The sequence below is a fragment of the Mobula hypostoma genome, chromosome 9 (assembly GCF_963921235.1).
Source record: "Mobula hypostoma chromosome 9, sMobHyp1.1, whole genome shotgun sequence".
In the NCBI taxonomy this organism is placed as follows: Eukaryota; Metazoa; Chordata; class Chondrichthyes; order Myliobatiformes; family Myliobatidae; genus Mobula; species Mobula hypostoma.
In genome coordinates, this window is record NC_086105.1 from 131,468,696 (window position 1) to 131,491,559 (window position 22,864).

The 22,864-nt window shown below is 41.3% G+C and overlaps 1 protein-coding gene across 7 annotated transcripts in view; it reads left to right on the forward strand.

The window, feature by feature from the left end:
* The window catches only part of LOC134352062 (ubinuclein-1-like), a 64,950-nt gene extending 57,600 nt beyond the window's left edge, over positions 1 to 7,350 (forward strand). For 5 of the 7 annotated variants that reach the window (XM_063059182.1, XM_063059184.1, XM_063059183.1 and 2 more), the window contains 3 exons: positions 1 to 75; positions 3,392 to 3,481; positions 5,444 to 7,350. The exon at positions 1 to 75 is cut by the window's left edge and continues 187 nt beyond it. In XM_063059182.1, coding sequence (XP_062915252.1) covers positions 1 to 75; positions 3,392 to 3,481; positions 5,444 to 5,496 — 218 coding nt within the window. In that variant the 3' untranslated portion in view covers positions 5,497 to 7,350. Of the gene's footprint in view, positions 76 to 3,391; positions 3,482 to 3,772; positions 4,775 to 5,443 lie in introns of those variants that run through there. The other 2 variants (XM_063059187.1, XM_063059188.1) reach the window with 2 other exon arrangements.
* The last annotated feature ends 15,514 nt before the right edge of the window (positions 7,351 to 22,864 follow it).

The window sequence follows — 22,864 nt, forward strand, 5'->3', positions numbered from 1 at the left end:
CTAAATCAGCGGTATCCACGGATGCAATTGTCACGGGTCCTGCCCCAGGGACATTCCACCATGGCCTTGCACATAGTAAGTTGTACATTATGGAATCTTTGGAGGGTGAACTAGGAGCTTGTCTATTCGTTTGGAATCACAAGCAATGCAGTCTTACTATAGTATTAATAGGAGTGGAAGCACTTATAATTCACTTCCAAACTTAATGAACATATTAGAAAGTAATACAGTTTTTATTTGAAACTTTGTTATTGCTTAATTCTGTTATTATACTGAAGGTATTTGCTGATCTATTTGAGCAAATTGGCTCACTTGAACCCAGAAGTTATTATTAAAATGAAGTGTGCTTTATGGATTTTATGGATAGTATCATTGTTGATTTGTCTCCTCCTGGTTGTTATAAATAACATCCACCCTTAAAATAGCATCATGACTAATACTTAGCACAGATGAGTTAGTCAAATTTATTCTACAGTGAACATTTTCTCCTGAAGACATGCTATTGAAGATGTTATCAGCTGTATCTATGAAGAAACTAGAATACTGGGTGGGTGCGGTGGGGGGGGGGGGCAGAAAGACATAAAAGACTGCAGATGCTGCAATCTGGAGCAATATGATCTGCTGGCGGAATTCAGTGTGTCGAGCAGCATTTGTGGGCAGAAAGGAATTGTCAACATTTTGGGGCAAAACCCTGCATCAGGACCCTTAGGATCGGTAATCTAATCTCCCTACTCCTCCAAATAGATTGAGCTGGGTATTGCTACATGCTTTAACTGCGTGCCCAAGCTTGTGGTTCAGTGTCCACACATTTCTACATAGTCTAGTCTGAAGGCAGAGAGCATTGAAATCTTGGTGTCAATAAAGCCTCCAGGCGATATGCTATAGAGTCTGGTTATGTATTATAAACTGTTGGATCTCTGTAATTTGGCTCAAAGATTGTTTATGGTCAAGGGTAAGGCTACGTTGCTTAGCGTCAAATCTGGACTATCTAAAAGTTTACTATTTTTGGTCATTTCTTGAAATAACTTGTATATTATTATAATCAATCTTAACTAGTTTTGGGTTAAAAAATTTTATGTACCTTCCTGTATTGGGAGCAAAAATACTATTCAATTGATTACAGTAAGTCAAGTGAATGCAATGTTACAGAACAGATATGTATTTCTTCAAGGTTACTGCATTTGAATGCAATAAAATTCAAATAATTTACTACACTTGGAGCTTTGGTACCATGCTGACAGATTTTGCAGCCTATTGAATATTACAGTGCTTCCCCAGTTTACCTCTAAATCACCTTTTTTTATGTCACCTTGTACAATAATAAATTTTCCAATGAACTCAATAAATTGAGCTGTAGCATGGGAACCAGGACCCTGTTGAATTAAGTATCTTAGGAAAGGAGTGAGGCAAATATCACCTGCTGAGCCAGATGTAAAACAATAATCTGTCAACTTAATGCCTTTGCCTCCACAGAAGCTGCTTGACCCGCTGAATTTCTCTAGCAATTTGGTTTTTTTTAAACCTACCTTGTGTTCTTAGTTGCTCTTCAATGTGTAAGAACAAGGGGTAGAAGCAGACCCTAATGTAAGTGAAGTGGAAGACTTCATGGGATAAACTGAAGAGTTTGAGTTGCATTAGGGATGTTGCCACTCTGGAATAGCTGTAAATGCCCAAAAGGTTTTCCAGCTCTGAAAGAGAAGCGTGACTTCTGGTTCAGGAACCACTTGCCTTAAGCTTAAAATTAAATTTCATCCCTCATCCTTAAAGGATAGGCATTCCTACAGTGCTTACACTGATTCCACTAAGGGTTGAGTTCAAACTAAATTTATTATCAAAGTACAGGTATGTCACCATATATAACCCTAGGATTAATTTTATTGCCGACATAATTAATTTATAGAATAATAACCATAACAGAATCAATGGAAGACCGCCCAACTTGGGCGTTCAACCAGAGTTTGGAAGACATCAAACTGCAAATATAAAAAGAAATAATAGTAAGTAAATGAGCAATGAATATGGAGAACATAAGAGGGAAAGTCCTTGAAAGTGAGTCCATTGGTCGTGGGAATATTTCAGTGACAGGGCAAGTGAAGTTGAGTGAAGTTATTACTTTGGTTCAAGAGCCTGATTGGTGAGGGGTAGTAACTGTTCCTGAAACTGGTGGTGAGAGTCCTGATGCTCCTGTACTTTCTTCCTGGTGACAGCAGCGAGAAGGGAGCATGGCCTGGATGGTCGCGGTCCCTGATGCAGGATGCTGCTTTCCTGCAACAGCATTTCATGTAGATGTGCTCAGTGGAGGGAGGGCTTTACCTGTGATGGACTGGGTTGTATCCACTACTTTTTTGTAGGATTTTCTGTTCTAGGGCGTTGCTGTTTCCATACCAGGCTGTAAAGCAGCCAGTCAATATATTCTCCACTACACATCTATAGAAGTTTGTCACAATTTTAAATGTCATGCCAAATTCACAAACTTCTAAGGAAGTGGAGACACTGCTCTGCTTTCTTAGTAATTGCACTTGTATGAGGGGCCCAAGGCCAGTCCTGGGCTGAGCACGTAAATAAAGGAATTATGGATTTGGAGTACTTTCTTTCTCCTCCTGGCAATGCACTCCCTCCCAGTCATCCCCTAATCTTAGTGTCGTTTTGGGTGAAGCAGCAGAACTAGATTTTCTGCATGGTCTTGCGATTTAGGATTTATCTGGGCATTGTGGTGAACCTTTTACTGAAGTTATAATGAGAACATAACTGTATCTGTGTGTCAAATGTAGACCCTGTAGTTGATTTTTATGATAAATTTTTTCAGCTTAGTCATTGATCACTGCTGTTAATCATAACATTTAACGAGGAATGGATAAGGGTTGTTGTAGCTCCCATATTATCTAACTAGCTGATAGTGACAGCTAGTGGAATCCTGGAACATGTGTCCAGAAATCTACGGAAATAAATTAAACTTAATTTCCTAGTATGTTTTGATTCTGTTGGTTTATTTTTTTAAAATAAAATCTTCAAAAAGGAATCTGGCCTCTAAGAGGTAGAGTTTGACACAGCACTACTCTTCTAGCCAAAAATGCTCATTCTTTTCAACACTCATGTAGAAATGCATTGGAGAGCTATGAAAACTTACCGTAAAATGATTTGAAATATCTAATGGTTGATTATCCTTTGCTTTCTATCTAATTTTGATTTTCTTATCAACTGTGCCGTTGGCATTAGTAGCCTGTGCGCAGTAAATGCAATCTATTTGCTTTCACATCTTTTAAGCTGATGGTTGTACTTATTGCAAGTGGCTGTGCTAAATAACCAACCACTAAACTGCATGCTGTAGTGTTCAAAGCTGTGGCTTTCCACTCTCACCAACTGGCTTGTCTTCTCTGTGCCCTTCCTCTAGGTATTTTTGCTGGCTTACACTCTACCCCTCACCATGCAGTGCAGCTTCCTCATGCAGTTTTGCCCACCCACATACAGCAATCTCTCCAAGGTAATACAGCGTGTGACTTGTATCTCTTCTCTACTTAATGTATTCCACCAGAATGCCAGGAAGCAATTTATGGTATTGGCCATGCCTAGTTTCACTCTTCAGTGGTAATTTTAATTAGACAGAATGTGTACAAATGGTCAAAAAACTTCAACACAAATATTTTAAAAATGTAATAAAAATTGGTTAACAGTCTAACTAATTTTAAGAGGCAATACTAGAGTGCTGAGTACTGTAAATGTAGTCTGAAGATGTTTATTTTATTTAAATCTAAAATGGGTTGTGCATTTGCAGATCCTCCCCAGGTTACACACTGCGACTTACTGTGCACATGATCGAGCTTTAGGGAGACCGGCAGGATGGATTTGCTGGCTGCTGTGGGGCTTCAGGCATTCTCTTCTACCTGCAAACGCAGTTCGCTGCTGCATTTCTAACTTGTGAACCGTAAACAGTTCACATTAATGGCAGGTGCCTTTAATCTGAGGAGGATCTGCATATTAATTATGAACGGAGATCAGCCTCCAGAAAGCTGTGTTCCCAATTGTGCTAAAGCTTGCAATAAAGTTATGGTAAATTTGTACTACCAACTTTGATAGTGCATTAATTTTATTCTAAAATTGAAAGTAGTACTCCTATCCTGTAAGAAATTCGTTTTTAACAAATAACTGAGGAACTGGAGCACCAGTTTAACTGCTAGCTGAGCCATTATTGAGAAATGTGCAGGATTAGCAGTTACCATTTGTAAGATCTAATTTGCATTTGTGTGTAAATCAGCAAGAATCTTTGTTAGATCTTTGTCTTAAAAAAAGTAGTTAGACCCATGAGTTTCTCCACTTGTGCATAATGTTTTTTGCATTATTCCACCACTTACAGAATCACAGAGTAATTAAAGCATAGAAGGCCCCTTAACCCAATGATTTAATGCTGGCTCTTGTGCAACAGTAGTCCAGCTGGTCCCGTAGCCCTGCTCACTTCCCTTAACCCACCAAGCTTTTTAAGTTAATTTTGCTGCCTCACAACTCCAGTGATTCAGATTTAAAGCTAACTTCTGGTTTTCACATTCCCCTTCCTCTTGAACTTTGTATATAAAGATCAAAACTTTCATCTTTCTCAGTCTGTCCTACCTCTGTTAGTGAAGATAATAACTTCAATATGTATATGATGAACTATTGAGAGTGTTGAATTCTTTTAAATTAACATTGTGACAAAAATGTTATGACTTGTAGATGTGTCTGGTGCCCGACATTTTGAAGTCAATTTGTGTAATTGAGAGAATAGTTACATATGACATTCTTTCCTCAAAATGAATTGTTATTTCTCTACAGTGGTGAGTAATTATCATATGGAGTGTAAGTTACAATCTTGAGGCAAGAAAAAAGATTGATTAAATTTTGGATTCCATTTCCAAGCCAACCTACCCAATAAAGGGAGATGGATTCAGTGTTTAAGCTTGAGTGTAAATAATGACCACTTTGCCAACATAGCATGTAGAATTGTACCTCCAACAAGAAGTCAGGTGGAGGTGAAGGAAAGGACACACAGGACAATTTTAACTGAGTGAAAGAAAAATTTAGGTTGCATCTATCAATGCAGCTGATTTTGAAACCATTTTATTTATTGAGAGACGGTGCCAAATAGGCCCTTCTAGCCCTTTAAATCATGCGGAACAGCAATCCCCCCAATTTAATTCTAGCCTAATCACAGGAGAATTTACGATGACCAATTAACCAAGCAACCAGTACATCTTTGGACAGTGGGAGGAAACTGGAGCAGCTGGAGGAAACCCACATGGTCATTGGAAGAACACACACACTCCTTACAGGCAGCAGCGGGAATTGAGTTGAATTGAACCTGGGTTGCCTGGATCCCGGGCAGTTTTTCAACAAAAAACATAGGAACCTAGAATTTGTATTTTTCCTTGAGATATTGACAATTTACTGAATATCTTTCTTTTTACAAATTCAGATAGCAACAAAATCCATGGGGAGACTTCCAGCATGCAACGTAAAATGCCATGACCTCTGGCACAAGGCAGTTGAATAAAGATGATGCATCGGCAGTGGTGCTGTGGTATACATCAGAGGGAACGGTCAAGCTAAAGAAGCTACAAGGCTTGGATGACCAACTCTGCATTTTCTTTTATCTAAAGATTAATTGTGCCCTTTTTATTTTGGGGCAAGGAGAATGTGGTTGAAATCTACTTCATACCTTTGACAGTGACCGGTGGAAAAGACTTGTTACAGCAGCAGAGTTAGGATGGCTGGAAGACATCAAGTTGGTCTAGAATATGCTTAGATTCAAAGTGTATAGAAAAGTATCTTCCACTGAATGCCTATGCAAGAACATTTTTAGTATTGACATGGTAATGAAGGTCATTAGAGCAAAATTTTATGTGGTGCATTCCAGAGATTTAAGGCAGCTAGAGATTTTAGTTTCAATATTTTGTTATTTCATTATATAGGTTATCCTGTATACAGCAGCAGGCTTAATTAAAGCTATTTTAATTTCTTCAGGCAGCAGCTTGGATTCTGTGTGGACAGAACACTGTTTACCTGAAACACAGGCACATATGATGGTGTGAGGTTGGAAATTTCCTCTGGATAACTGACTCTTTTTGTGAAGATAGGATAAACAAACCAATACTAGTTAAAGGATAAGCTATATGGAAAAAGTATTGCCCCTATAGACACACAACTCTGATAGTTTCCTGATTTAAAGAGATCGAAGTTTTTGTGCAGATTTTGTCAATGATCAATGTTTTTCAAAAATTAAATTTACTATTTATTGCCTGTAAAACTTTGTTTTCAATGAGTATTTTTACATTGTACTCTTCTGCTCTACTGATGCACTAACAAGGCCCAAGACTCTTGAGCCATCTTTTTGTGAGCTTTTTGTGTGCTGCACATCAAGCACAATAAAAATGGAATATAAAATGATAACAAATTATTTAGTGATACAAGGGAAAAAGACTGATATTAATTAGTTTGCATTAGGAAACCAGCTGTGTTAGCCACCTCAGTTGCAAATTGTTAGTGACTAATACTGATCACAATGATCTGGTGTCTTAACGATTAAGAAAATGTCATTAGTCTCATGTGCTTAGAGCTTCTCATTTTATTGGGAACCCGGGAATGAAGACTGGTTGATGGACTGTTTTGTTTAGATTCCTGTCAAATAGTATTTGGTTGGTAATATAAGTATAGACAGTATTGTAGCAGATACTGATCATACAATTGCAGTGCCTTTCCTTCTAATGCAGAAAATGGAAAGTGTGTGCTGAGGTTTCATGTATTCTTAATCCCTGTACAACACTATTATTTTTTTAAAAAAGCAAGATAAAATATGGGATTTGAGATTCAAAAAAAAAATCACCTGCAGTTGAAAATGTGGCACAATCTAGTTGATCAACGCAAACCATGTCGGTAGAGAAGCCAAAGATTTTTTTTCATGAAGATGACGTAAGCTTGTGGAACATGGTCATGGGCAGATGGGTTGAACGTTTTTTTTTGAAATTTTCATAAGATTTTTAACAAAATGACAATTCATTTCTGGAGTGCTCCAGTCATATTTAATGCTATTGGTGACTCACAGGCATGATAAATGTTCTACAGAAACTCAGGACTTGAAAATTGCTGGATCTGATTTTTGTGTTATTGAAGTTTAGCTCTACTTGAAATTGTATAATCATTCTCAAACTCTGTAAATTGTGATGTACTAGTAAGTTCAATTTGTTTTAACTGAAATAGACATTACTTTGAATGATGGTGCTTCATTGTATATTGTTTTATTTGAGAATTGTGTATGTATTTGCTGCAGGACAAGGGGTTGGTTGTTTCTGTTGCACACGGATATGTCAATAAAATAGAAAATTTTGGAGAAAATAGTGGGCTGCTTTTATCCATTCTTATTTGGCCTTCTGTGCTCCCATGTTCTAAGTTAAGGGTTATGGGGAAAAAGCAGGTAGATGGAGCTGAGTTTACGGACGGATCAGCCATGACCTGATTGAATGGTGGGGCAGGCTCGATGGGCCGGATGGCCTACTCCTGTTCTTATTTCTTATGTTCTGAAGAATATAGCCTCAAAGTCGAACCTGCCAGTCACTCAATTTTGCCAAATGCTGCAGAGGATATTAGCGTAGAGATGTGGGTGACACTAAAAGCTGACAAATATGAAGGATTTAGATTATCTGCTAAACCTCCCAAAGCCTGAAAGAGGTGACGGTAAACTTCCTGTAGGGTGTTGAATCTTTGGGATTTTCTACCCTGAAGAAAAGGGAGAGACCATGATAGAGTTCATTCAAAAGGAGAAATGCATTGCTGGATATTAAGGGAATTAAGTGAAATGGGACAGTGAAAGAAAATGTCATTGAGGTAGACTATCAACCATGAACATGAATGACAGGGCAAGTTTGAAGTACCTAAGTACTGCACTCATTTCATATGTTCATAGAGTAATAATATTTAATTTCTCATCCTAGGACATCTCTCATATATAGTAAGCTCTACCCTGTCACTACCTAGACAACTATATTAAGACGATAAGACATAGGAGCAGAATTAGGCCATTCAGCCCATCAAGTTTGCTATTCCAACATGCTAATTTATTATCCCTCTCAACCCCAATCTCCTGTCTTTTCCCTGTAACATTTGACACCCTGACTAATCAAGAACCTTTCAAATACATTCTCAATATCTTGGCCTCCATAGTTACCTGTGGCAATTGCATCCACAGATTCGCTACCAACTGACTAAAGAAATTCCTCCTCATCTCTGTTCTAAATGGACGACCCTCCATTCTGAGGCTATGCCCTCTGGTCCTAGACTTGGGGAAACATCCACTCTATCCCGATCTTTCAATATTCAGTAGGTTTCAGCGAGATTTACCATCTCTTTCCCCCACACCCCAACATTCTTCTTAATTCCAGCAACTACAGGCACAAAGCCATCAAGCGCTCCTTCAATTCCCAGAATTATTCTTGTGAACCTCATCTGGACCCTCTCCAATGCCAGCATATCTTCTTGGGTATAGGGCCAAAACTGCTCTCAGTACTCCTGATTGCGGTCTAATCAATGCCTCAGCATTACATCCTTGAACTTACATTCTAGCCCTCTTAACTTTTCCACATATTGACTGGGAATCCCATATGTAAGTAAAGTGATTAGATGGGAAAGAGTTTGTCAAATGTGTTCAGGAAAGTTCACTTCATCAGTACGTAGAAGCCCAAAGGAGAAAGCATGCAAAACTGGTTCTTCTGTTAGGGAATGAGACAGGGCAGGTGCCAGAAGTTTGTGTAGGGGAATACTTTGCATCCAGTGACCACAACATCATTAGTTTCAAAGTAATTATGCAAAGAGATGGGTCTGGCCCATGGGATGAATGTCTAAATTGGAGAAAGGCCAATTTTGATGATATTAGAAATGATCTGGCAAGTGTGGATAGGCTGTTTTCTGGCAAAGGAGTACTTGGAAAGTGGGAGGCCTTTAAAAACAAAATTTGACAGTACAAAGCTTGTATGTGCCTGTCAGAATAAAAGATAAAGATAGGACGTGTAGGGAAACCTTGATTTTCAAGAGATATTGAGGCCCTGGTTAAGAGAAAGAAAGGAGGTGCATGGCAGGTATAGGCAAGTAGGAATGAATTAAGTCCTTAAGGAATACAAGAAATGCAAGAGAACACTTAAAGAAATCAGGATGGCTAAAAGAAGGCATCAAGTTGCTCCAGCAGACAAGGTGACAGAGAATCTCAAGGGATTCTAAGGTAAGTTAAGAGCAAAAGTATTGCAAGTGACAAAATTGGTCCTCTGGAAGACCAGAACCCCATGTGTGGAGCCATAAAAGATGGGGGAGATCTTAAATGCATTCTTTGCATCTGTATTTACTTGGGAGAGGGATACAGAGTCTATAGAAGTGAGGCAAAATGGCATCAATTTTATGGGCACCATACAGGTTACAGAGGAGGAGATGTTTACTACCCTGAGGCAAATCAGGATAGATAAATCCCCAGGACCTGAAAAGGAGTTTCCTCAGACCCCATAGGAGGCAAGTGCAGAAATTGCCGGAGCACCAGCAAAGGTATTTAGAACATAGGACATAGAATAGTACAGCACAGTACAGACCCTTCGGCCCACAATGTTGTGCCGACCCTCAAACCCTGCCTCCCATATAACCCCCCACCTTAAATTCCTCCATATACCTGTCTAGTAGTCTCTTAAACTTCACTAGTGTATCTGCCTCCACCACTGACTCAGGCAGTGCATTCCACGCACCAACCACTCTCTGAGTAAAAAACCTTCCTCTAATATCCCCCTTGAACTTCCCACCCGTTACCTTAAAGCCATGTCCCCTTGTATTGAGCAGTAGTGCCCCGGGGAAGAGGCGCTGGCTATCCACTCTTATCTATTCCTCTTATTATCTTGTACACCTCTATCATGTCTCCTTTCATCCTCCTCCTCTCCAAAGAGTAAAGCCCTAGCTCCCTCAATCTCTGATCATAATCTTTAAACCAGGCAGCATCCCGGTAAATCTCCTCTGTACCCTTTCCAATGCTTCCACAGGGTGAGGCGACCAGAACTGGACACAGTTCTCCAAGTGTGGCCTAACCAGAGTTTTATAGAGCTGCATCATTACATCGTGACTCTTAAACTCTATCCCTCAACTTATGAAAGCTAACACCCCATAAGCTTTCTTAACTACCCTATCTACATGTGAGACAACTTTCAGGGATCTGTGGACATGTACCCCCAGATCCCTCTGCTCCTCCACACTACCAAGTATCCTGCCATTTACTTTGTACTCTGCCTTGGAGTTTGTCCTTCCAAAGTGTACCACCTCACACTTCTCAGCATTGAACTCCATCTGCCACTTCTCAGCCCACTTCTGCATCTTATCAGTGTCTCTCTGCAATCTTTGACAATCCTCTACACTATCTACAGCACCACCAACCTTTGTGTCATCTGCAAACTTGCCAACCCACCCTTCTACCCCCACATCCAGGTCATTAATAAAAATCACGAAAAGTAGAGGTCCCAGAACAGATCCTTGTGGGACACCACTAGTCACAATCCTCCAATCCGAATGTACTCCCTCCACCACGACCCTCTGCCTTCTGCAGGCAAGCCAATTCTGAATCCACCTGGCCAAATTTCCCTGGATCCCATGCCTTCTGACTTTCTGAATAAGCCTACAGTGTGGAACCTTGTCAAATGCCTTACTAAAATCCATATAGATCACATCCACTGCACTACCCTCATCTATATGCCTGGTCACCTCCTCAAAAGAACTCTATCAGGCTTGTTAGACAAGATCTGCCCTTCACAAAGGCATGCTGACTGTCCCTGATCAGACCATGATTCTCTAAATGCCCATAGATCCTATCTGTAAGAATCTTTTCCAACAGCTTTCCTACCACAGACGTAAGGATCACTGGTCTATAATTACCCGAACTATCCCTACTACCTTTTTTGAACAAGGGGACAACATTCGCCTCCCTCCAATACTCTGGTACCATTCCCGTGGACAATGAGGACATAAAGATCCTAGCCAGAGGCTCAGCAATCTCTTCCCTTGCCTCGTGGAGCAGCCTGGGGAATATTCCGTCAGGCCCCGGGGACTTATCTGTCCTAACGTATTTTAACAACTCCAACACTTCCTCTCCCTTAATATCAACATGCTCCAGAATATCAACCTCACTCATATTGTCCTCACCATCATCAAGTTCCCTCTCATTGGTGAATACTGAAGAGAAGTATTCATTGAGGACCTCGCTCACTTCCACAGCCTCCAGGCACATCTTCCCACCTTTATCTCTAATCCGTCCTACCTTCACTCCTGTCATTCTTTTGTTCTTCACATAATTGAAGAATGCCTTGGGGTTTTCCTTTACCCTACTCACCAAGGCCTTCTCATGTCCCCTTCTTGCTCTTCTCAGCCCCTTCTTAAGCTCCTTTCTTGCTTCCCTATTTTCCTCAATAGACCCATCTGATCCTTGCTTCCTAAACCTCACGTATGCTGCCTTCTTCCAACTGACTAGATTTTCCACCTCACTTGTCAGCCATGGTTCCTTCACTCTACTATTCTTTATCTTCCACACCGGGACAAATTTATCCCTAATGTCCTGCAAGAGATCTCTAAACATCGACCACATGTCCATAGTACATTTCCCTGCAAAAACATCATCCCAATTCACACCCGCAAGTTCTAGCCTTATAGCCTCATAATTTGCCCTTCCCCAATTAAAAATTTTCCTGTCCTCTCTGATTCTGTCCTTTTCCATGATAATACTAAAGGCCAGGGAGCGGTGGTCACTGTCCCCCAGATGCTCACCCACTGAGAGATCTGTGACTTGACCTGGTTCATTACCTAGTACTAGATCTAGTATGGCAATCCTCCTAGTTGGCCTGTCCACATACTGTGACAGGAATCCATCCTGGACACACTTAACAAACTCTGCCCCATCTAAACCCTTGGAACTAATCAGGTGCCAATCAATATTAGGGAAGTTAAAGTCATCCATGATAACAACCCTGTTATTTTTGCACCTTTCCAAAATATGCCTCCCAATCTGCTCCTCTGTATCTCTGCAGCTACCAGGGGGCCTATAGAATACCCCCTGCTCCCTTCCTGTTCCTGACTTCCACCCATACTGACTTAAAAGAGGATCCTGCTACATTACCCACCCTTTCTGTAGCTGTAATAGTATCCCTGATCAGTAATGCCACACCTCCTCCCCTTTCCCCCCCTCTCTATCCCTTTTAAAGCACTGAAATCCAGGAATATTGAGAATCCATTCCTGCCCTGGTGCCAGCCAAGTCTCTGTAATGGCCACTACATCATAATTCCATGTATGTATCCAAGCTCTCAGTTCATCACCTTTGTTCCTGATGCTTCTTGCATTGAGGTACACACACTTCAGCCCTTCTACCTTACTACCTTTACACCATTTATTCTGCTTCTCTTTCCTCAAAGCCTCTCTATATGTTAGATCTGGCTTTACTCCATGCACTTCTTTCACTGCTCTATCGCTCTGGGTCCCATCCCCCTTGCAAATGAGTTTAAACCCTCCCGAACCATGCTAGCAAACCTACCTGCAAGGATATTGTTCTCCCTCGAGTTCAGGTGCAACCCATCCAATCTGTACAGGTCCCACCTTCTCCAGAAGAGATCCCAATGATCGAAAAATCTAAAACCCTGCTCCCTGCACCAACTCCTCAGCCACACATTCAACTGCCATCTCCTCCATTTCTTACAATCACTGTCACATAGCACTGGCAGCAATCCTGAGAACGTCACCCTTGAGGTCCTGTTCTTCAGCCTTCTTAGAACGATCTCAATGACAAGGAGAGGTACCAGAACATTGAAAGATAGCTGATGTTGTTCTGTTTTTAAAAAAGGCTCTAAACAGAAACCAGGAAATTATAGGCTGGTGTGTCTGACATCATTTATGGGAAAATATTGGAAAGTATTTTAAGGGACCAGATATATAAGTATTTGGATAAACATGGATTGATTAAGCATCGTCAGCATGGCTTCATGCATGGTAGGTCATGTTGAACCAATCTTATAGAGTTTTTTGAGGAAGTTACCAGAAAAGTGGATGTTGTCTGCATGGATTTCAATAAGGCATTGACAAGGTCCCATGTAGGAAGCTGGTCAGAAAGGTTCAGTTGCTTGACATCAGAACGAAATAGTAAATTGGATTAGACATTGGCTTTGTGGGAGAAGCCAGAGAGTGATAGTAGAGGGTTTTCTCTCTGGAGGCCTGTGACTAGTGGGGTGCAGCAGGGATCGCTGTTGGGTCCTTTGTTGTTTGTCATTAATATTAATGATCTGGATGATAATGTGGTTAATTGGATCAGCAAATTTGCAGATGACATCATGATTTGGGATGTAGTGGATAGTGAGGAGGGCTGTCATGGCTTGCAGAGGGAATGACATCAGTTGGAAAAATGGGCTGAAAAATGGCGGATGGAATTTAATGCAGACTTTACACTTTGGTAGTACCAACCAGGGTAGTCTTACACAGTGAACTGCAGGGCACTGGGGAGTGTGGTTGAACAAAGGGATCTGGGAAGACAGGTATTTAATTCTTAGAAATTGGTGTCACAGGTAGATAGGGTTGTAAAGAAAGCTTTTGGCACATTATCCATCATAAATCAATGTTTTGAGTACAGAAGGTGGGATGTTATGTTGAAGTTGGTGAGGCCTAATTTGGAGTATTGTGTGCAGTTTTGGTCTCCTACCTACAGGAAAGATGTAAACAAGATTGAAAGAGTGCAGAGAAAATTTACAAGGATGTTGCCAAATCTAAAGTACCTGAGTTATAAGGAAAGATTGAATAGGTTAGGACTGTATTCCTTAGAATGTAGATTGAGAAGAGATTTGATTGAGGAATACAAAATTATGAAAGGTATAGATGGAGGAAATGCAAACAGGCTTATTCCACTCAGGTTGGGTGGGACTATGAACAGAGGTTATGGGTTAAAGGTGAAAGGTGAGAGGTTTAAGGGGAACACAACGAGAAACTTCTTCACTCAGGTTTGCGATAGTGTGGAATGAAGTGCCAGCATAAGTGGTGCATGCACGTTCAATTTCAATGTTTAAGAGAAGTTTGGATGGGTACATGGATAGTTGGGATATGGAGGACTATGGTCCTGGTGCAGGTCAATGGGAGTAAGCATCTAAATGATTTTGGCATTGACTAGATGGGCCAAAGGGCCTGTTTCTGTGTTGTACTTCTCTATGACTCTATGTGCTAACATTGCACTTCCTACTCCCCCTGCAAGCTAACCTTCAGGGAATCCTGCACAATGACTCCTAAGTCTTGCACCTCTGATTTGTGAATGTTCTCCCTGTTTGGAAAATAGGGTATGCCTTTATTCCTTCTATCAAACTGCTTCACCATACACTTCTCTACACTATTCCATCTGGCACTTCTTTACCCATTCTCCCAATCTGTCTCAGGCCTTCCGCAGACTCTGTTTCCTCAACACTACTTGCCCCTCTGCCTATCTTCATATTGTCTGCAAACTTGGATCAATTCCTTCATCCAAATCACTGACATATAATGTGAAAGAGGTGGTTCCAACATCAATCCCTGCGGAACTCCACTAGTCTCCAACAGTCAAACAGAAAAAGCCCTGTTTATTCCGACTCTTTGCCTCCTGCCAGTCAGCCAATCTTCTATTCATGCTAGTATATTTCCTGTAAAACCATGGGATCTTACCTTGTTAAGCAACTTTATGTGTGGTACCTTGTTAAATGCCTTCTGAAAATCCAAGTGAACAAAATCCACTCTGCTTTGCCTATCGTGCCTGTTATTTTCAAAAACTTCCAAATGATTTTTTAGACAAGATTTCCCCTTAAGGAAATCATGCTGACTTTGGCTTATATTCTCATGTGCCTCCAAGTACCCCGAAACCTCATCCCTAATAATGGACTCCAACATCTTCTCAACTACCAAAGTCAGGCTAACTGGCTTATAATTTCCTTTCTTCTATCTCCCTCACTTCTTAGACTGGAGTGACATTTTCAGTTTTCCAGTGCCCCTGAACCATTCCAGAATCTAGTAATTCTTGAAAAATTATTACTAGTGTCTCCAAAATTGCTTTAGCTACCTCTTTCAGAAACCTGGGGTGTAGTCCATCTCGTCCAGGTGACTTATCTTCCTTCAGACCTTTCAGCTTCCAAGGCACCTTCAAAAGCAACAACAGACTCCTTGACACTTGAATTTCTGGCATACTGCTAGTGTCTTCCATAGGGAAGACTGATGCAAAATACTTATTAAGTTTGTCCACCGTTACCATCTCTCCAGCATCATTTTCCAGTGGTCCAATATCCACTCTTGCCTCTCTTTTACACTTATGTATCTGAAAAAAATTGGTATCCTCTTTCATATTAGCTGGTTAGCTTATCTTCATATTTCACTTTTTCTTTCCTTAAGTCTTTTTTAGTTGCCTTCTGTTGATTTCTAAAAACTTTCTAATTCTCTAATTTCCCACTAATTTGTTGCTATATTATATGCCTTCTCTTTTGTTTTTATGCTGTCTTTGACTTTCCTTGTCAGCCACAGTTGCCTTATCCTCCCTTTAGGATACTACTTCATCTTCGGGATGTATCTATCCTGCATTTCTGAATTGCCCCCAGTAACTCCAGCCATTTTTGTTCTGCTGTCATCCCTGCTAGTGTCCCCTTCCAATCAACTTTGGCCAGCTCCTTTCTCATACCTCTCTAATTCCCTTTACTCCACTGTAATACCAATACATCTCACTTTTATCTTCTCCCTCTCTAACTACAGGGTGAATTCTATCATATTATGATCACTGCCTCCTAAAGATTCCTTTAGCTTAAGCTCCCTAATCAAATCTGGTTCATTACAAAAACACCCAATCCAGAAATGCATTTCCCCAAGTGGGCTCAACCACAAGCTGCTTTAAAAAGCCATTGCATAGGCATTCTACAAATTTTCTCCCTTAGGATCCAGCACAAAATCCGATTTTCCCAATCTGCCTGCATATTGAAATCCTCCATGACCATCGTAACATTGTCCTTTTTACATGCCTTTTCTGTCTCCCATTGTAATTTGTGTCCCACATCCTGGCTACCGTTTGGAGGCCTGTATCTAACTCCCATTAGGGTGCAGAATCCAAAATAGCACAGAACACACCTCATGTAGTTACGGCCATTAAAAACATCTTTATTGCAGTCACTTACACAAATTGGCTGTACAGGCAAGGCTGGAATTTAATGCTTGTCACTAGTTTCCCCTAAGGTTTGCTATGGGTGTTCAGGTGGACTCACTCGACAGCTATTAGTTAAGGAACTAAGAATCAGACTAATTATTAATAGGTTAAGAATGTTTACAGGTCACTGTGATGTGTGACTTGGAGCCTATAGATTGTGTTGACTCCTTGCACCAGCTTACTGCCCTTAAATTGCTGGTTTCTGAGATGCTTATGGATTAGTCATTGCAAGTAACTACTGAATTTTATGGGTAGCATCCTTTGCAGCCAGTACTGGAGGAAGTTTAGGTTGCCAATAAATGGGATGGGGTAGAGTTCCTGAGTGCTGAAGCTGCGGTCATCATTCATATAAGGACTGTAGTCCTTGCACCTTGTAGGCAGTGGAAAAGCTTCGAATTTGTTACAAGACAAGTCACTCACCACACAATACTCAGCCCTTACCTGCTCTTGTAATTTATGTAGATGGTCCTGTTGATACTCTGGCCAATGATCACACCCACGATATTGATAGTGAGAGATTCAGTGATGGTAATATGATTAAATGTGAACAATAGGGGATTCATCAGATGGTGATTGCATTGCGTTTGTGTGGTACAAAAGTTATTTCACAATTCGTGCCTCATGTCAGCCCATTCCTTAATTGTTTTCAATTCTTGTTGCACGCAAGCATGACTGCTTCATTTATTGAGAGGTTGTAATGGTAATGGGTTGTAATTGTACAAGTATTAACAAGCTGCTTTATATGGTAGGAGGAAGATAAAAACAAGTAGTATATCTCTGAGAGACTATCAGACAGTAGGGTCTAATATTTTTACCACCAATGTCTCATTGTCAACTACCCTGTAATCTTCTTCGGCAGATGGTTATATTCCTCCCCCAGATACACACATTGTCTGGGGTATAGCCTGCCTGCAGATGGCTAGCCAAAGGTATTCATAGCAGCACATTAAGAAGTAATTGGGGACATAAAACCTGAATATTACTTAAAGGACTATTTAGAGCCCTATTACTTTGGGAATAGGAGCGATGAAAGTTAGAGACTTCTGAACATCCTGCTACCATGCTGCCATTGCTTATGGCAGTGCCAGTAGCATTATACTGTTGTATATTTAGCAATATGTCATATATGCACTTTACATCAACCAGAAATTAAAGGATTAATGTGCAAAGAAACATTTTATGGCTCTGGGCCTGTACTGGCTGGACTTTAGAAGAATGGTGTGGGGGTGTGGGGTGTGGATGAGTCCCATTAGAAAGTATTGAATATTGAAAGCCCTAGATAGAGTGGACATGGAGAAAATGTTTCCTGTAGTGGCAGCATCTAGGACCAGAGGGTACAACCGCAGAATAGAGGTACGTCCATTTAGAACAGAGATGAAGTGGAATTTCTTTCGTCAGAGGGTGGTGAATCTGTGGAATTCATTGCCACAGATAGCTGTGGAGGCCAAGTCTTTAATATATTTAAAGCACAAGTTGATAGACTCTTAATAGTCTGGACATCAAAGGTTATAGAGAGAAGACAGAAGAATAGGGTTAAGAGGGATAATGAATCAGGCACGATGGAATGGCCAAATAGCCTAATTCTGCTCCTTTTTCTTATGGTCTTGTACATCTATAGATTTCTTTTGTTTTTTATTATCTATTAATGTTATTGTGCTAATGTTGTTTTATGTGCTGATGTACTGTGTTTGCACCTTAGTCCCAAAGGAACATTGTTTCTTTTAGCTGTATGTCATTGGCTCACACTAGTTCCGTCCTCCAATCCAAGGATACGGCGTCTTGCAGGACCCGCTCCTACGTGATCGTGCGTACCCAATCGTCCTCTCCCCCACTGGACAATGCTGAAGATAGACATCTCATCCGCGACCGCGTTCCTAATCGCCTTTTTGTCCTGATTGGCCGTTCGCCGACTGCCAGTCCGAGCTCTCGACGAATAGGTGAAAGGAGGGGATTGTCTCCCAGGCATCTCAGTGCTCTCTCGTTGGTCCAATTGCATGGGATGAATGATTGAGTTGGTTTCCCCTTTCTTTGAACGCTGACCGACTTCATGGGTGTTTTCAACGTTCCCTGGGTTGTAATCCAAACTCGAAGGTTGACCTTATTTCCCTCCCCTCAGACGCTGACCGACCTGAAGGTTCTTCCCATCCACTTACCTTGGGTTGTTGGAGATCTTGAACATTGAGACCCCATTCTTGCCATAAGATGCTGGCGGGTTTGATGTGTGTTTCAACCCACTTCACTGGGTTTATTCTAGATCCAATTAGCCAATACCATGTGCCTTCCCTCAGATGCTGCCCTTATTCCTTAGTCTGTTCTTAGAATTGTCAAATGTATTTCCCTCCATTCACCTTGCACCCATTTCCTTGTGGTTTATACTGTACCAGAACTGTGGGCCCCGTTTCCATCCCTCAGGCAGTGACCGGCCGTTTAACTATTTCACCTCCTTCTCTGGGGTTATACTAGGTATTAAACATCAACCTTGTTTCCCTACCCTCAGACACTGAGCAAACACGTATCTTGCCACGCACTTCCCTGGGGTTATTCTAGAACACAGCTTGGGGTCTCTTGAGTTATTAAGGCCACACTCACTCAGCAAACTGGGGAGTGCCCCATCAGAGCCCTGAGTAATGTGGATGCTGTGTTTATGGACTTCCAGGGAAGTGGGGAGTGTACCACCACCCCCCTAATCTGTAGACAGGGGATAGGCGATGTAGCAGATATTGAGTGAATGGACTAGGCCGGGAGAGAATCACCTTTCGCTGGATCCCCACCCTTGGACCTGCACTTGTTGGTCTGGTTAAGTTGGAGGTTAGATCACACTCCAGGATGAGCGACTCACCTCCAGTATCAAATGTGGGGAATGTTCCTCAGAACTGTGGTAGCCTATGCTCCCAATCTCCTTTGTACTCGATGACAGTGAGGCTGCAATTGGAGTACGGTGTTCAGTTTGGTCATCCTGCTGTAGGGAAAATCCTGCCATTAAAGTAGAAAGAAGTGCAGAGGAGATTTCAGAAGATACAGTGGCAACGTTTGAGAGGACTCGTGAACAGGCGGAGGTTGATGGGTATGGGTCAGGTTGTGTTTCACAAGCTTGATTTTGTTTTTTTAAGGAGGTGAAAAAACAGACTGATGAAGGCAGAATGGTGGATGTGGTACATTTAGATTTTAGTAAGAATTTTGAAAAGGCTCATCATGGAAGGCTCATCCATAAAGCCAAGAAGTGCAGGATCCAAGGAAACCTGGCTGCAAAGATTTGGAAGAAGGCAGATCAGTATATTCTCCAGGAGGTTGGTGACATTGATAGGATACTGAACTGGGTTGAGAAGTTGCAGTTGAAGTTCAATCCTAAAATGTATGATCCAAACTGAACAAATTTCATGACACATGCCGGTGATAATAAACCCGATTCTGATATTATTCACTTTAAAAGATCAAACTTGAAGACAAAGAACAAGGTTAATGGCAGAATTCTTAGCATTGTGGAGAATGGAGGGATCTTGGGGTCCACATTCTTTAGATCCCTCAAAGTTGCCACATAAGTTGATAAGGTGGTTAAGAAGGCCTATGGAGTGTTGGCCGTCATAAGTCACAGGATTGAGTTCGAGGGTCATAAGGGAATATTGCAACACTGTAAAACTCATTGGAGTATTGTATTCAATTCTCATTGCCTTGATATATAGCAGGAGCATTCTAACATGCTGCATCACTGCGTGGTATGGAAACTGCTCTTCATTGGATAGGGGAGCTCTATAACAGATAATTGAAACTGCTGAATGCATCATCCACATCAGCTACCCACTACCAAGGGCATATGTTCATTGGTCAGTGACTGTACATTCGTGGCCTTCTGCTGCTGTGACCCATCCACTTCAGGGTCTGACGTGTCGTGTGTTCACAGATGCTCTGCTGCACACCACTGTTGCAACGTGTGGTTATCGGAGTGACTGTCACCTTCCTGTCAAGCCTGAACCAGTCTGGCCACTTTCCTCTGACCTCTCTCATGAACAAGGCACTTTCGCCCACAGAGCTGCCTCTAGCTGGATGTTTTTTAAAAATTTTTCCCTCCATTTTCTATAAATTCTGGAAATTGTTGTGTGTGAAATATATGTGGAAATATTGGAGAAGGTTCAGATGCTGCCTAGATTAGGGACTATGTTTTTATGAGAAAAGGTAGAGCGAGATAGGATTTTTGCCCTCTCTGATGGTGACTGAGGAACAGGCTTTATGAGGGAGGATACCTGGAGGTGAGCAGGTCAGACACGGTATCAGGAGAGTGACAGTGATGTGATTCCCTGTGTCACGGGTATGGACAGTAGTCTCATGTGAGCAGCTGGTGAAGGTGCAATTGTCAGTTGTTTAGCAGAACTCTTTTGGAGTTTGTATTGTCCAGGTGATCTAAGGCCATTTGAAGAGCCATTGCGATCACACCTGCCGTAGACCTATTGTGGTGATGGGCAAATTTCAGCAGGTCCAGGTCCTTGCTGAGGCAGGAGTTCATTCTCACCATGACCAACCCTTCAACATTTCATCACCAGAGATGTGAGAGCCACTGGACGATAGTCATTAAGGCAGCTCACACTTCCTGTTACTTGTCATCTGTCATCAGTAATTTGGTTGAGAATGTACAGGGTATGGATAGTAAGTTTGTAGCAAGTAAGTTCAAACGATTACATTTTTGAAAAATAGTAAATATAAACACTCCCCTCTGTTTCCTTGTCCCCAATCAACCTCGCCCCCTCCTTACTGCCTTCCCTCTCCACCCCATCTTCCCACTTACCCCCACATTGGACGTAAGTTCAGGGTGAAAGGTGAAATATTTTAGGGGAATCTGAAGGGGAATTTTTCACTCAGAGGTTGTTGAGAGTGCCAGCAGAAATGGGATTTGGGTTCGATTTAGACACTAAAGAGAAATTTGGGTGATGACATGTATGGGAGGTGTATGGAGGCTATAGTGCAGGTAGTTGGAAATAGGCAGTAAAAACAAAAACAGGTCGACATTGACTAGAAGGGCTGAAGGGCCTGTTTCAGAGCTGCTTGGGGCTCTGTGGCTCTGTGAATGACATTGAACTTAACCGAAAGCCTGTTGGGCATCTATCATTCTCTAGTCCTTTCTATCATCCAAAGAGAGTCTTTGTTTGCAAAACATTTAAGTCTTTATGTTTGTCCCAATTACACTTATCATTATAAAAGGAAACAAATTCTTATTCAGCCCCAATCATTGATGTGCAGTGGAGCTATGATTACAGCAGGAACTTAGACTGGAATGTTTCAACATTTACTAAGACTGGTGGGATCCCATTATTTGTTAATCATGAATACTTAAATTTTTGTTGTAATTTTTTTTTAGGTGATAATGACAAGAGATCTAGTCCTTATGCAGGATATCATTCCTCTCATCATCCCCCCACCTCATCACCAGCACCACCCAAGTACAGAATTAGTACAGATCGGGTGGTTTGATTGCAACTATTTCACTGTGGGTTAGTGGCCGGAGATATTCTCAAGGTCAGACTCGTGAGCTGGTAAGAGATGTTTCTGGTGTTATGAACATCATCTCCAAAGTCATGCACCAACTCATGTTTTATTTAGCAAGAGTGAATGTGGAAAATCAAATCTTGAACTAACTGCAGCCAAGTTTAAGTTACCAGCATGAAGATGATTGGATTGCAATAGAATCATCTCCTGAGTCAAAAGATCAATGGAATGTATTCAGTAAGCATAATATTGGAGATAAAAGCAACACACATAAAAGTTGCAGGCAGCATCTCTAGGAAGAGGTACAGTCAACGTTTCGGGCCGAGACCTTTCATCAGGATGGGGTGAAAATAAAGCGGTGGGGGCCAGAGGTGAAAATAAAGCGGTGGGGGCAAAGTTGTTTCTTTAAATGCAACACTTTTCAAAAATAACCTGCAAGCCAAATGCAATGGTCAATTCAAATTACTACTGGTTATCTCAAAAACTTTAAAAGTGAACATTGCAGCCTGAATTCATTCTCCCAGGACATGGAGAATTTCTGCCAACCAAAACATCATGCTGTGGCTAGCAGAACACCAAGTGTCTACCTTCCTCCAAATGTATGGAAATTGAAGAACTTCTGATGCAGACGGTGTGGGAAGTAGGATGAAAGCCTCATTGTGACAGCAAAGATGGACACGTGAAACAAGAACTCATATACTCCATTCCCAAATGAAAGGTCTTAACTGTGTCAATGGTACCATCTGCAAAGAATGTAGATTTTGTTTTGCCACATTCCAGAAAAACTAAATCTGGAATCACTGCAAATGTCCCCTTTAATTTAAGCTAAAACAACTCTTCAGATTCAGGTGTAGGCTGCCTTGCTCTTGAAGCTCACACTGATTCTCATGAAAACGTATACATTAATAAGACCAGAAGACATAGGAGTCATTTGGTCCACCATATCTGTTCCAATATTTAATCAAGGCCGATTTATTTTCCTTCTCAACTCCTTTCTTGTATCACATTGCATATCCAACTGCCAACAGGAATTGACAACTGTGACTCAACATGTACTCTCATTTGTACACGGGGAGGGACACCAATGCAGTGCATCTGAATGTTGCAATATCTGGTTCTTTGTTCAATTGATAACTTATTATTTTTATTATTAACAAAAGAAAATGAAGGACTCA